Source organism: Mobula birostris, chromosome 5 (genome assembly GCF_030028105.1).
Source record: "Mobula birostris isolate sMobBir1 chromosome 5, sMobBir1.hap1, whole genome shotgun sequence".
Taxonomy (NCBI): domain Eukaryota; kingdom Metazoa; phylum Chordata; class Chondrichthyes; order Myliobatiformes; family Myliobatidae; genus Mobula; species Mobula birostris.
The window spans coordinates 85,224,097-85,240,009 of record NC_092374.1 but is presented as its reverse complement, the minus strand read 5'-3'; the positions used below and the strand labels follow the sequence as shown (position 1 = coordinate 85,240,009).

At 50.0% G+C, this 15,913-nt stretch overlaps 1 protein-coding gene across 1 annotated transcript in view; it reads left to right on the top strand.

The window, feature by feature from the left end:
- Positions 1-15,913, top strand: part of LOC140197824 (phosphatidylinositol 4,5-bisphosphate 3-kinase catalytic subunit alpha isoform) — a 133,050-nt gene that overhangs the window by 47,911 nt on the left and 69,226 nt on the right. The window contains exons 2-4 of the mRNA XM_072258298.1: positions 6,809-7,067; positions 9,164-9,326; positions 10,497-10,706. Coding sequence (XP_072114399.1) covers positions 6,879-7,067; positions 9,164-9,326; positions 10,497-10,706 — 562 coding nt within the window. The 5' untranslated portion in view covers positions 6,809-6,878. The remainder of the gene's footprint in view (positions 1-6,808; positions 7,068-9,163; positions 9,327-10,496; positions 10,707-15,913) is intronic.

Here is a 15,913-nt window from a genome sequence, read left to right as displayed (position 1 = left end):
TGGGACCTGGGGTGGCTGAAGAGGCTGATCTGGGATCCATGTATCTGGTGCAGTGGGGACAATTTTAGTGGTGGCCATGGTGACCTTTCACCGACTTGCTTTGAAGAGCTGATTTCCATCTGCTTTAAGAATATGCTAGACTCTGCTTTCCACCATCCCTTGAAGATGAGAATCTTGAAGACTCAACCCTCTGTGAAAACCCCATTTTTTTTTCTCCCCCATCTGTTTTAAATTTGCAAGAAGCCGCCCCCACTCAGCCTGAAGCCGGTGAAGACCTCTCACAAACATAGATCAAACAGTATAGCACAAGAACAGGCCATTCGGCCCATAGTGTTGTGCCGAACCATCTAAGAGGCAAATCAAGAACACCTAAATACACATCCCTCCTACCTACACCATGTCCATAATCCGTCCATCTTCCTTATGTCCATGTGTCTATCTAAATGTCACTTAAAAGCCTCTAATGTGTTTGCCTCTACCACCATAGCAGGCAGCGCATTCCAGGCATCCACCACTCTGTAAGGGGGGAAAAATCTCCTCACATCCTCCTTGAACCTACCCCCTCTCATCTTCAATACCCATTCTCTGGTTTTAGACATTTCAACCTTGGGAAACAGATACTCTCTGTCTACGCCTCTCATAAACTTGTAAACCTCTCAGCCTTCAGTGCTCCAGAGTAAACAACCCAAGTTTACCCAGCCTCTCATGATAGCACATGCCTTCTAAACCAGGCAGTATCCTGTTAAACCTCTTCTGCACCCTCTCCAAAGCCTCAACATCCTTCCTATAGTGGGGGAAACCAGAACTGTATGAAATACTCCAGACGTGGCCTAACCAGAGTTTTATAAAGTTGTAACATAACCTCTTGACTTTTGAACTCAATGCCTCGACTAGTAAAAGCAGCATTCCATAAACATTGTATGCTTCGATCCGGATGCTTTGATTATCCTGGCCAGCCTTGGTGTCGTAAGCAAGAGCTGAGGCGTCACGTTACAGCGTTGTGAAACATCCGGAGTACAGCGCACTCTGCTGGTCGTCACTCTGGCGTAAGGATGTGATTGCACTGGAGGGGCCGTGGAGGAGATTCTCTGGGGTCTTGCCTGTAAGAAGAGGCTGGAGATAGCATTTCCACTTTACAAAAGATGGAAAAATAAGCTTTAATTGTCACTTGTATGTCAAAGCAAACCATGAAATGTGTCGTTTGTGTTAACAACCAACATAGTCCTCGGGTGTGTGCTTAGCCCACTGCTCTACTCTGTCTATACGCATGACTGTGAGGCTGGGCATAGCTCAAATGCCATCTGTAAATTTGGTGATGATGCAACCATTGTTGGCCGAATCAATGGTTTGACAGGAGTGAGATATACCAGTCAGTTGAGTAGTGTTGTAGTAACGACAATATACTCTGTCAGTAAGACCAAAGAACTGGTTGGGGACTTTAGAAAGGGTAAGACGAGGTAACACACACCAGTCCTCATAGAGGGATCAGAAGTGGAGAGATTGAGCAATTTCAAGTTTCTGAGTGTCTGTATCTCTGAGGATCTAACCTGGTCCCAACATATCGATACAGCTATAAAGAAAGCAAGACAGCAGTTGTACTTTATTAGGAATTTGAGGAGATTTGGTTTGTCACCCAAAACATTCAAAAACTTCTACAGCTGTACCAGGGAGAGCATTCTGACTGGCTGCATCACTGTTTGGGCAGGGGTGGTTACTGCACAGGATCAAAGTAAGCTGCAGAAAGTTGTAAGCTCAGTCAGCTCCATCATGGGTACTAGCCCCCGTAGTGTCCAGGACATCATCGAGGAGCGATATCTCAGAAAGGTGGTGCCCTTCATTAAGGACCCCCACCACCCAGGACATGCCCCCTTCTCATTGCTACCATCAGGGAGGAGGTACTGAAGCCTAAAAACACACACTCAATGATTCAGGAACAGTTTCTTCCCCTCTAACATCTGGTTGTTCGATGGACATTGAACCCATGAACACTACCTCACTACATTCTTATTTCCATTTATTTTGCACTAATTTAACTTGTGTATATAATGAATATATATTTACTGTAATTCAGTTTATTTCTATTATGTATCGCAAAGACAGCAAATGCCAGTGATATTAAACCCGATTCTGATTCAGATGCTGGGGGCAGCCTGCAAATGTTGCCACACTTCTGGTGCCAATATAGCAAGCTCACAACTCACTGACCCTGACCCGAGCCCGCAGCTCACTGACCCTGACCCAAACCCACAGGTCACTGACCCGAGCCCGCAGCTCGCTGACCCTAACCCGAGCCCGCAGCTCGCTGACCCTAACCCGAGCCCGCAGCTCGCTGACCCTGACCCGAGCCCGCAGCTCGCTGACCCTGACCCAAACCCACAGCTCACTGACCCTAACCCGAGCCCGCAGCTCACTGACCCTGACCCGAGCCCGCAGCTCACTGACCCTGACCCGAGCCCGCAGCTCACTGACCCTGACCCGAGCCCGCAGCTCGCTGACCCTAACCCGAGCCCGCAGCTCGCTGACCCTAACCCGAGCCCGCAGCTCGCTGACCCTGACCCAAACCCACAGCTCACTGACCCTGACCGGAGCCCGCAGCTCGCTGACCCTGACCCAAACCCACAGCTCACTGACCCTAACCCGAGCCCGCAGCTCACTGACCCTGACCCGAGCCCGCAGCTCACTGACCCTGACCCGAGCCCGCAGCTCGCTGACCCTAACCCGAGCCCGCAGCTCGCTGACCCTAACCCGAGCCCGCAGCTCGCTGACCCTAACCCGAGCCCGCAGCTCGCTGACCCTGACCCAAACCCACAGCTCACTGACCCTGACCGGAGCCCGCAGCTCACTGCCCCTGACCGGAGCCCGCAGCTCGCTGACCCTAACCCGAACCCACAGCTCACTGACCCTGACCGGAGCCCACAGCTCACTGACCCTAACCCGAGCCCACAGCTCACTGACCCTGACCCAAACCCACAGCTCACTGACCCGAGCCCGCAGCTCACTGACCCTGACCCGAGCCTGCAGCTCACTGACCGGAACCCGCAGCTCACTGACCCTGACCCAAACCCACAGCTCACTGACCGGAGCCCACAGCTCACTGACCCTGACCGGAGCCCGCAGCTCGCTGACCCTGACCGGAGCCCGCAGCTCGCTGACCCTGACCCGAGCCCGCAGCTCGCTGACCCTGACCCGAGCCCGCAGCTCACTGACCCTGACCCAAACCCACAGCTCACTGACCGGAGCCCGCAGCTCACTGACCCTGACCGGAGCCCGCAGCTCACTGACCCTGACCGGAGCCCGCAGCTCGCTGACCCTGACCCGAACCCACAGCTCACTGACCCTAACCCGAGCCCGCAGCTCACTGACCCTGACCCAAACCCACAGCTCACTGACCCGAGCCCACAGCTCACTGACCCTGACCGGAGCCCGCAGCTCACTGACCCTAACCTGAGCCCGCAGCTCACTGACCCTGACCGGAGCCCGCAGCTCACTGACCCTAACCCGAGCCCGCAGCTCGCTGACTCTAACCGGTGCATCTTTGGATTGTGGGAGAAAAATGGAGCACTTGGAGGAAGCCCAGGCAGCCATGGGGAGAACCTGGCAGACAACGATGGGAACCAAATCCCAGTTGTAATCACTGGCTCTCTAAAGCATTATGCTACCGTGCTACTGCGTCACCCCAGGATTCCCCATCTCTGATCATGGAGCCGTGGCATTAACACTGCCGCTCTATTTTTGGTCTCTTGCCAAGGGGACCTCCCTTATTCAAAGTAAATTGATTATCAAAGTACATGTATGTCGCCATTTACAACCATGAGGTTCATTTTCTTGTGTGCAAACTCACTAAATCTACAGAACAATGATCATAACAGAATCAATCAAGACCACCCAACTCTAGTGTTTAACCAGTGTGCAAAAGATAACAAACTGTAGATACAAAAATAAATAATAATAAATAAGCAATAAATATCAAGAACACAAGATGAAGAGTTCTTGAAAGTGAATCCATAGGTTGTGGGAACATTTCAGTGATGGTGTGAGTGAAGTTATCCCCGCTGGTTTAAGAGCCTGATGGTTGAACAGTAACTATTCCTGAACCTGGTGGTGTGAGTCCTGAGGCTCTTGTACCTCCTTCCTGATGGCAGCAGTGAGAAGAGAGCATGACCTGGGGGGTGGGGATCTCTGATGATGGATGCTGGTTTCCTGCGATAGTGTTCTGTGTAGATATGGTCAATGTTTGGGAGGGCCGTATCCACTACTTTTTGTGGGAGTAAACCCAGGAGCTGAGTCAGTGTCCATCAAAGGTAATACCACTGAACGTCAAGGTGAGTTGGACATGGAGCACATGCGGAGGGGTTGGTGCAGACGCAGAATCTCAGACCTGCATCACAGCCTGGTATGGAAACACCAATGCCCTTGAATGGAAAATCCTGTAAAAGGTAGTGAATACAGCTCAGTCCATCACCATTAAAGCATTGCCCACCATAGATCATGTCTACGTGAAATGCTGTCAGAGGAAAGAAGCACAAGAATATAAGAAATAGAAGCAAGAGTAGGCCACCTGGCTGGTGGAGCCTGTTCTGCCATTCAATAAGATCATGGCTGATCTGGTCATGGACTCATCCCCAGCTACCTGCCTTTTACCCCATAACCTTTAATTCTCCTACTTCGCAAAAATCAATCCAACCTTGTCTTAAATATATTTACCGAGGTAGCCTTCATTGCTTCATTGGGCAGAGAATTCCACAGATTCACCACTCCCTGGGAAAAGCAGTTCCTCAGTACTGACCCCTGAGGCTCACCACTCACCACTGATTGCCACCCAGAGTAACACCCATGTATCCCAACTCTCTGCTTTCTATCAGTTAACCAATCCTGTATCCATGCTGATACATCACCCCCAACTCTTAATCCTTATCTTATGGGTAAGTCTTTCATGCAGCACCTTATCGAATACCTTCTGGAAAAGCAAGTAAATAATGTCCATCTGCTCCCCCCTATCCACTGCGCTTGTTATATCCTCAAAGAACTCCAGTAAGTTTGTTAAACAGGACAGCATCCATCATCAGAGAACACCCTCCTCCCCACGCCACTCAATCTGTGCTCTCTTCTCACTGCTGCTATCAGGAAAAAGGCACGAGTGCCTCAGGACTCACACCACCAAGTTCAGGAACAGTTATTTCCCCTCAACCATCAGGCTCTTGAACCAAAGCTGATAACTTCACTTGCCCCATCATTGAAATGTTCCCACAACCTATGGACTCACTCACGCTATGTATTGATTTGCTGCCACGTGATTGGCTGATTAGATATTTGCATTAACTAGCAGGTGTACAGGTGTACCTAATAAATTGGCCACTGAGTCTGCATACTTTGACAATAAATTTAATTTGAAATATGAATTTAAGATGTAGGGAAGGTTGTGGGAGGGGGAAGGGAAGTGGATAGGACGAAGGAAACTTCTCTGATGTTCTGTTGGGATAGTTTGCCATTTGACCCAATGTTAATCCTGCGTGTCTCAGCCCCTGACAAAGCCACTTTAACCCCAGTGACCACACCGTGACAGTGTGAATGAATGACATGTATTTTAGTTGAATTGTTGTTTGAGGGCACTTTCCACCATCTGCGTTCCTCCGATCCTAACTCCTGAGTAATCTCTGTGCCGTCACTTGTGGTCTCTGGAATTCCCTCAACGAACCTCGGCTGCTGCTTTCCTTCTCAAGGCCTGAACCTGTTGACTCCTCCGGGATTTGTTTAAAGCTCTTGTAAAATGCCATCTGCTTCATTAACAGGACTAATGCAAGTGGACATTGATGGTGGAAACTTAAAAATTATTGGGGTGACCATGTGATCACTTATGTTTGAGATAAATATGGTTAACAAGGCACCTGCCTCTGTGTAGATCTTTCTGTCTCTCTCTGTTTGTCTGTGTGTCTCTCTCTCTCCATCTGTCTCTGTGTGTGCCTCTCTCTGCCTTTGTCTCTGTCTCTCTGTCTCTCTCTCTCTCTCTCTCTCTGCCACTGTCTTTCTGTCTCTGTGTGTGCCCCTTTCTGTATTTGTGCGTGTATGTGTCTCCCTCGAGAGAGGAGGGGACAAAGTGGGACTGATCTTTGTCTAGTCCAGTAATACAATTATTTTTCGATATGGCTTCTCCAACATTACGGATTTTGTTTGGTGTTTGGCCGGGTTTAGTCTTCCTTCAGGTAATGATTAACAGGTAACAGTGGTGTAGTGTTAACTTGACTGTGGGTTCCATGGCTGACTGCTCACAGGAGCAGTAGGGTTAACGGGACTCGGTGAATTTGGCAGCTGGGATTCTCACCGGACCTTTGACTTCAGTCAGGAGCAGTGGTGGGGGAGTGTGAAAGTTATCACTGTCTCTTCAAAGATAGCACAAAGAGAGACTTTTTCCCTGTTAGGGACCATGTTTTGGTTGGTGTCAGAGGTAAATCTGTGGACTCAAAGACTGTCAGTTTCTCTGTTGCGTTTTCATTTTTCCTTTCTTACTCTCCTGTCAGCCTGGCTGTCATCTCTAACTGTGACTCTCTCTTTAACTATCCCATCTCGCACCCCCATCCCATCTCGCCCCCTCACCCTTCGCTCTTTCGCACGCGCTCTTGACTTGAACTGTAACTCTTTAATCTCTGGACCTCCTAGCGCCTGACCTGGTGATGTCAGCCCGTGTACCGTTGTTGCTTGTGTGACGTTTCTGTCCGTTCACCGATATTCCTGACGGCCTGTTGAGTTAGGTGCCTGTTGCTTAGGTTTCACTGATGTACTGATGTTCTCTGCTCCTCTCTCTCTCCCTCAGCTAACCTGGCGCCCGGTACCGACCAACGTGAGCTGAGGGACCTGCTCTGAGCGGACTCCTGCCGGCCGCCATGCCGCCCCGCCCATCGTCGGGGGAGCTCTGGGGCCTCCACCTGATGCCCCCCCGCATCCTGGTGGACTGCTGCCTGCCCAACGGGATGATCGTCACGCTGGAGTGCCTGCGGGAGGCCACATTGATCAGCATCAAGCACGAGCTCTTCCGCGAATCCCGCAAGTATCCGCTCTTCCACCTCCTGCAGGTCAGTTGCTTGGGATAGGGAGGGCAAGAGGGGGAGCGTCCTTCTGCCTCATCATTGGCTGTCGCTCTCGGAGGTTGGGAGAATCCGCCTGCCCATTGGGTTGGAGGGAGGGTCGGGGAGGGGGCGAGCACACGGGAGTAAGTTTGACATGGGAGGGCGTAGGTCTGAATCCCGCTGTAGGGCACAGGAATCCAGGCACTGTTCCGTGTGTGATGTATATGCTTCCTCTTGAATAGTATGATTAGATTAGATTATGAGGACACTCAGTCCTCGTTTATTGTCATTTAGAAATGCATGCATTAAAAAATGATACAACGTTCCTCCAGAATGATATCACAAGAAAACACAGGACAAACCAAGACTAAAACTGACAAAACCACATAATTATAGCATATAGTTACAACAGTGCAAAGCAATACCATAATTTGATAAAGAGCAGACCATGGGCACGGTAAAAAAAAAAGTCTCAAAGTCCCGATAGACTCATCATCTTACGCAGGCAGCAGAAGGGAGAAATTCTTCCCGCCATGAATCTCCAAGCGCTGCGAACTTGCCGATGCAGCACCCGACCGCAGCGGACTCTTGAGTCCGTCTGAAAACTTCAAGCCTCCGACCAGCCCCTCCGATACAGCCTCTCCGAGCACCATCCCCTGCCGAGCGCTTCGACCCTGCCCTGGCCACTGAGCAACAAGCAAAACCAAGGACTCGGGGCCTTCCCCTCCGGAGATTCTGGGTAGCAGCAGCAGTGAAGCAGGCATTTCAGAAGTTTCTCCAGATGTTCCTTTGTGCTGTCACATCCGTCTCCATCAAATCAGGATTGTGCACGGCACCCTACTTGACAAATAACAGACATCACCACCAGAGTGGCCGCTGCGAGCTGCGTCGCGCCGCCATCTTCTCCTCCCGCCTTTAGTAGGAGGCCATTCACACTATGTGTCAGCTCACATAATACTCTCATTACCCCTTCCTCTCGATTTTCCTTGTAACATTTTCAACCCATCGTCCCATCAACTGTCCCACCAGATTCCACCACTCAGCTGCGGATTAGGGGCAATGGTGTTTGTCCATCGTGTCTTGATGGAACAGGAGTCCTGAGCGGGAGAGTTTTTAAAGTGGAAAAGCCATTGTACTGGGCCAGTTCCAGTCTCTCGATCTCAGAAGTCCAGGTCCAGTGGTACGAACAAGCGTCACAAACTGGGGTCTACCTTGGTTGCAGTGGATGACCGTGACGTCTCTGTGCCTTGTCGTGCCCTTCACTCTCCACGGAGCGTGACCTACCACTTTCCTGGTCATTGGATCTCTCCGTAGATCTCACCCGCCCAGTCTGCCAGAGCTGAATTTTCCTGCTAGGACAGGCATGCCCCTATCTCACTGGGGGAAGAGGCCTGTCAGCTACCCTCGCTTGGTTTAACCCACCTGTCGGAGCGGTGTACCGGGGTACGGCAGCTGTCGCAGGCAACCATTATGCTCAGTTAACCAATGACTCTGCACGTTGGTGATGTGGGAAGAAAACTAGCATCTGGGAACCTCCAGGGAGAATGTCTGAGGGGAGGGATACGGTGATGGGGGTCGGGGGAGACGGAGAGGGGCACTGCAGGAAGCAGGGATCAAACCCGGAATTCTGGCACTGTGAGTCTGTGGCTCTACCTGCTGCCCTGCAGAACTGGGACAACTACACCAGGCTGCTTTACGGGTGGGGCCCTTACACAACAACTTCAAAGAGCCGTAACATTTGGCTTTCCTGTCGATTGGCCTTAACGACCCAACCGGTTCTTTTGGGGGAAGAAGCCTGCTGGCTTTACCTCGGCCAGGCCTGCGCACGATTCCAGTCCAAGACCAGTTCGGCTGGTGTCTGACAAAGAACTGATTCTTAAAACTCAAGGAACATCCTCATCATCCTCTTAGGGATGTAGTTGGTGGCCTTTCTGTTGTAGCCCATTCAGGGTACCTGCTAGCATTCTGTCCTGAGTGAGTGGCTCATGGGATGGTGCGCCCAGCGTTGCCAGTGACCAGTCACTACCTATTCTACCTTGGGCAGGTGAGAGGCCCCTGCGAGAGGACTTAACCGATCAGCTGTCTTGTCTCTCCCTCCACAGGACGAGTCCTCGTACATCTTCGTGGGAGTGACCCAGGAGGCCGAGAGGGAGGAGTTCTATGACGAGACGAGAAGGCTCTGTGACCTTAGGCTCTTCCAGCCTCTGCTGAAGGTGATTGAGCCGGTGGGAAACAGGGAAGAAAAGATTCTCAACCGTGAGATAGGTGAGCGTCTGCAGAGAGGACCTCACGCACAACGCACAGACTAACTGGCCCACGGTGGTGCTTATGCTCACACTTCTCCCCCAACCCCACTCCACCCAAACTCTGCAACCATCGCCTTCTGACCCCCTCTCTTGGGTAGTGGGATTAGTTTGTGGACTGATACAGGTCTGTGGGGAGAGAGTGGGACAGTGGGATTAGTTTGGAGACTGATACAGGTCTGTGGGGAGAGAGTGGGGCAGTGGGATTAGTTTGTGGACTAACACAGGGCTGTGGGGAGAGAGTGGGACAGTGGGATTAGTTTGGGGATTGACTTAGCTGTGGGGAGAGAGTGGGGCAGTGGGATTAGTTTGACAGAAAAGGTGTCCACCCAAGGATATTTGCTGGGTCTGGGTGACCAAGGCCATGGAGCCACACAGCACAATTTGTCCATTAGGCCCATCTTCCATGCTAACCCTTCCCATCTACACTAAATCCCTTTTGCCTGTTTTAGGACCATATCTGACTCTGCCTATTCTAGTATCTCTTAAACAATGCTTCTATCGTATTGCCCCGTATGGCGCAGTCCAGTGAGCGCTGCAGGCAGAATGTTTTCCTTTATTTGTTTTTTTTTTTGGGGTCTGTGCTTCACAGGCAAAGCCAGCATTAACGCCCCATCACTAACTGCCCTTGGAGGGGGATGAGCTGCCTAACCCCCATCTTGATCTGCAACCACCCTTGTGGTGAAGCTGCTTTCCTGGGCTTGGAGGTCTGAGGATTCGGTCAGTTGTGTCCACATCAGCGTGTTGGGAACTGACTGAGACGTGGACCACAGAAACGTGCCCTTCAAAATGGAAGTCTCCGGAAAGTAGTGGACACAGCCCAGTCCGTCACACGAAATGCCCTGCCTACCAGTTTATATATATACACACACACACATGTATATCTAACACATTGAACTACTGCTGCAAAGACAACAAATTTCAGAACTTATACTGGTGATATTAAAGCTGATTCTGATTATATTGGAAAGTTTGTGGGTGAAAATTCTGTGGTTAACCTCTTGCTGTCTGGAAACGACATGGCTGCTCTTCACACAGGATGGGCGAGATCCGAATTGGCATCTGTGGGCGGAGGGCAGTTACCACCACCACCCCCTGCCACTCGCGTGACCCTCCCCTTCCTGCCTTGTAGGCTTTGCGATTGGGATGCCGATCTGTGAGTTTGAGCTGGTGAAGGACTCCGAGGTGCAGGACTTCCGACGCAACATCCTGAGCGTCTGCAAGGAAGCGGTGGAGCTGAGGGATGCCAGCGGGCCGCAGAGCCAGTCGCTCTACGTCTACCCCCCCAATGTGGAGTCCTCCCCCGACCTGCCTAAGCACATCTACAACAAGCTGGATAAAGGTGAGGGGAGAGTGGGGCATGCAGGGGCAGGGGTATTTAGTCGTTCATTTTTTTGGGATACAGCGTGGAATAGGCTATTCCAGCCCTTCGAGCCGCACCACCAGCAATCCCCCAATTTAACCCTAGCCTAACCACAAGACAACTTACAATGACCAATTGACCTACCAGCTGGTACATCTTTGGACTGTGGGAGGAAACCAGAGCACCTGGAGGAATCCCACACGGTCATGGGGAGAACATACAAACTCCTGACAGGCAGCGGTGGGAATTGAACCTAGTCACTGGTACTGTAAATCAGGGGTCCCCAATGTTTTGTGCAGTGCGGACTGGTTTAATATTGACAATATTCTAGCAGACCGGCCAACCCGGGGGGTGTTCAAGTAGGGTTAAACTCACCTTAACATGTCGTTTACAGTTAGGGTTGCCAACTTTCTCACTCCCAAATAAGGGACAAAAGTAGCAGTCAAATCCCGGGACACTTTACCCCGGGAAAGACTACCGTGACCATGAAGCCTTACGTGGGCACCTGTGTGCGCATATGTGTATGTGGCGATATTTTCCCCCCACAAATTGGTTTTGCCTTCATCTTCCTGACTATACATACATTTATTTTTACTTTATATAGGCTGTGTATTTATTACATCATTCCTGCTTTTACTTTATTTTGCTATTTATTTTTGGTTTTATGTGTTATTTGGTATGATTTGATAGTTTTTTTTTGGGTCTGGGAACGCTCAAAAATTTTTCCCATATAAATTAATGGTAATTGCTTCTTCGCTTCATGCCATTTAGGTACGAAAGGTTTCATAGGAACGCTGTACCTTAGCGGGGGAAATACGGGACAAGGGCGGTCCCATATGGGACAAACCAATTTAGCCCAATATACAGGATGTCCCAGCAAATACGGGACAGTTGACAACCCTATGTTCAAGTTCAACAGTGCGTGACAGGGAATGAGGAAAGGTGCAGCTGACTCATATCGTTTCCTCGCGGCCCGGTAGCACATGCTTTGCGGCCCGGTGATTGGGGACCGCTGCTGTAAAGCGTTTGTGCTAACCACTATGCTACCAAGCCACGGGGCAGCCTAAGTCAGTGGTTTGGGGTGCAGTGTGCTTTAAGAGGCAGAGGGAGAGAGGAAGGTGTAGGTTTAAGGAGGAGGGAAGATGGAGAACTGGAGGGGGAGAGGGGTTTTAGAAGGAAGAAGCAGAGGGGTTTTAGGGTAGGTTTGACAGGTGGGGGGAGGGGATAATGAGAGACTTGATGGAAGGAGGAAGCCAAACATGAGGCGGCATGATAGTGTTGTGGTTAACACATCACTTTACAACGTTAGCGATCGCTGATAGAGGTTTAATTCCCGACTGTCTGTAAGGAATTTGTACGTTCTCTCCAGGACTGTGTGGGTTTCTTCCGGGTGCTCTGGTTTCCTCCCAAATTCCAAGGACAAATGGTGGGGTTAGTGAGTTGTAGGCCTGCTATGATGCCGGCACCTATGAGCTGCCCAGTACTATTCTCGCTGAGGTGTTTTGTTGCAAAACAACGTATTTCACTGTATGTTTTGATGTACATGTGGCAAATAAGGCCAGCCTATTTTTCCTAAAAACACTTTGTACGTAAATGCGGTTTATTGTCGCCATATGTTCTGCGAAATGTCGGGGGCCATTGCTGGGCGGGGTGGTTTGAAGGACTGGAAAGCTCTGTTTCATTTGGTATCTCAATCAAACAATCAATAACTAACTAACTAACTAACAACATCGAGAAACAAATAGTGACAGAAACAGCACCGCAGTTAGCGCAACCCTGACACAGCTTGGGGCGTCGGAGTTCAGAGTTCAATTCCGACGTCATCTGTAAGGAGTTTGTATGTCCTCTCTGTGACTGCGTGGGTTTCCTCCGGGTGCTCCAGTTTCCTCCCACAGTCCAAAGACGTACTGGTTGGTAGGTTAATTGGTCATTTGTAAATTGATTAGGCTAGGGTTAAACCAGGATTGCTGGGCTGTGCAGCTCGAAGCGCTGGAAGGACCTGTTCTGTGCTTTATCTCAATAAATAGATAAAAGGTTATAAAGGGAGTGCAGTGCAGGGACAAAATAAAGTGTAAGGACCACAACAAGGTTGACTGTGAGATCAGGAGTTCTTTATGGTACAAGAGTCTTATAACAACAGGGTAGAAGCTGTCCTTGAGCCTGGTGGTACAAGCTTTTGGGCTTTTGTATCTTCTGCCCAAATGGAAAGGAGAGATGAGAGAATGTCCGGGCCTGATTATTCTGTCTGTTCTCCCAAAGCAGCAAGAGGTGTAGACAGGGTATGGACGTCCATAGAGGGGAGGCTGGTTTCTGTGATGTGCTGAGCTGTGTCCACAACCTGCAGCAGCTGCCTGTGGTCACAGGCAGGGCAGCTGATGTCCCAAGCCTTGATGAATTCTGTAAAAGGAAATGTTGAGGGTCGTTGTTAATGTAGAGGTTCCCCCCTCCCCCCAGCTTACAGCCCCTAATATGAACGGGTGTTCGGGAGATGGGGGGGCGGATTTGCCGGCTGCTGTAAGGTCTGCCGGTATCTCCTGGATGGGAACTTGGTTCACGGCCGTTTTACTGATGTGCAGACTACTCTAAGGTTAGAAACATCTCTTCAGAACGGAGCCCTACTGTGGAGATGGGAGGCTTTCTAGTTTGTGACCTCTCTCCCCACTCCTCATGTCCAAACTGGATGCATATCCCATAGTTGCTGTTTGGGCAGATTAGGGTCCATAAGACATAGCAGCAAAATTAGGCCATTCGGCCCATCGAGTCTGCTCTCATTCCATCATGGCTGATCCATTGTCCCCATTCTCCTGCCTTCTCCCCATAACCTTTCACGCCCTGACGAATCAAAAAAGTATCAATCTCTGTCTTAAAGATACACAACGCTTTGGCCTGCACAGTGGCCTGTGGCAATGAATTCCACAGATTCACCTTAAGAAATTTCTCCTCATCTGTTCTAAATGGACAGGGGGTATGGTGGTGGTACACTTTTGGTTGTCCAGGGGTGTTAGCCCCTCTTCAGTACAACAAGTTACCTGGGGCCTGACAAGCCACTGCCTGTTGGCACCTTGCTCTCCTGTAGACTAAAGGGCAAAGCACCTCACCTACCTCGCCCCAAAATAAATCTGCTTGTAAATACTTTGGCTCTGAGGTGTTTGTGAGATCTCCACGCCCAGACTAGCCTTTGTGCCCGGGCGGAACAATGGCGTAGTGGTTTGGGTTGCTGCCTCACGGCTTCGGAGACCCAGGTTCAATCCTCACCTCTGACTCTGTGTGTGTGTGTGTGTGTGTGTGTGTGTGTGTGTGTGTGTGTGTATATATATATATATATATATATATATATGAGTTTGCGTGTCCCACAGAATTGTGAGCTCCAAGAGGACCACAACCTTGTAGGGTTTGGAGGCTTGCATGCCTCAATGACCTGGAAAGCAATGTTGGCTGGAGTCAGGGCCTTGTGTTTTGGCTCTTGAGTCACCCATGCTGAACAGGTCAAAGGGTAGAGGCCACAGATTTAAGAGTGGTCCACTGATCACTGGAAGGTTCACAACCCTGACTGGTAAAAGAAAATTGTTACGGAAACACCAATGAAGAATCTTTCTACATCTGAGTGTGATGGTATTCCTGAGTCTCCACCTTAGTGAAAACTAAGAGGAAGCTAGTGGCACGATGCAGGAAGCCCTGAACACCACCAGAGATGGAGGACCTTCATTGCTGCCCTAAACACCAACAGTGTAATGGGCAGGATACATATCCTGTATATATGCCACCCTCTACTGGGGTTCATATACAAACTTGGCTCGTTAGCTAACTCTGCTAACAGCCACGAGATTCAGCAGTGGGAAGGCCACCTTTCATGAACAATATGCGTCTAGGGTCGGTATGATTTGGGTTCCACCAACAGGAACGTCAGGATGTTCGGGGAGGAACATTGATTGTGGTGACTGCTGTGTAAATACTGCCCCATACACAGTTATTGTTCTCTCGAAAATGACAGACCTTATGCTGGCATAGAATTAAAATGGAAGCATATTGACAGATATTTCAACTTTAACAATTGGTTAATAGGAAAAAGAAAAGGAGAATAAAGGGGGCCCATTACAGTTAAACCAGTCTAGTGTTGGAGCTCGTTTCTGGAGTAGTCGGGTGTGTCACTTTACTCACGCATGGAACCCATGTTCTATGTGAAGACACCAGTCATAGTTCGACCTTCCCTCGAAGACCATCTTGAACAAACCTGATAACCCAGGAATATTGGCCCTTCCTCCTTGGAACCATTCGTCTGCACAAAGCACTTCTTAGAACAGGGACTCTCCTTTGAACGGCATTTGGTGGGTGTCTTCCTCTGTGCCCCGCTCTGCAGCTCCTGTTGAAAGATCGAAACCAGACTATCCTTCAGAAATCCGATCCCGCTCAGCTCTCTAGAGTTTACAGATGGGTTCCTGTGCATCTGCTTTTAAACTTTCCTCCTCTCAGTTTAAGCCTCTAGTATTTGATAATTCTACCCTGGGGGAAAAAAGACTCTGACCATCTACTCTACTCGTGTCTCTCATAATTTGATAAACTTCTCTCAGGTCTGCCGTCAGAGCAAACAACCCAAGTTTGTCTAACCTCTCCTGATAGCACATGCCCTCGAGTCTAGGTTGCATCCTGCGTGAACAACATTCAGAACAGTAGATTTAGGACAGAGGTAGGGAGGACACAAGAAATCCTGCAGATGCTGGAAATCTTGAGCAACTCACAGAAGTACTGGAGGAACTCGGCAGCATCTATCCAGGGAATAAACAGTTGGCACTTCGGGCCAGAATCCTTCGTCAGGACTGGAAGCCAGAATGGCGAGGAACTTCTTTCCGGAGAGAGTAGTGAATCTGTGCAATTCCCTGCTCAGGGAAGCAGTAGAGGCTTCCTCATTAAATACATTCAAGAAGCAATTGGATAGATGATTGCAAAGCGGGGAAATGAAGGGCCAGTGGGACAGGACAGGTCGGTAGAGCCGAGTACACGGGCATGATCTTACTGACAGGTTTGGAAAGGTCAGGTACAACCCGGGCCCATGGCGGGGTCCAGGCCAGAGTGTCAGGGTCTGGGCTGTAGAGTGAGGAATGACCCGATGTTTGGACAATCCAAACACTAGACTGGATGGATTGTAAAGGGCGGGTGTTGGACATCTTCTGTTCGCTGCTTTGCGACAT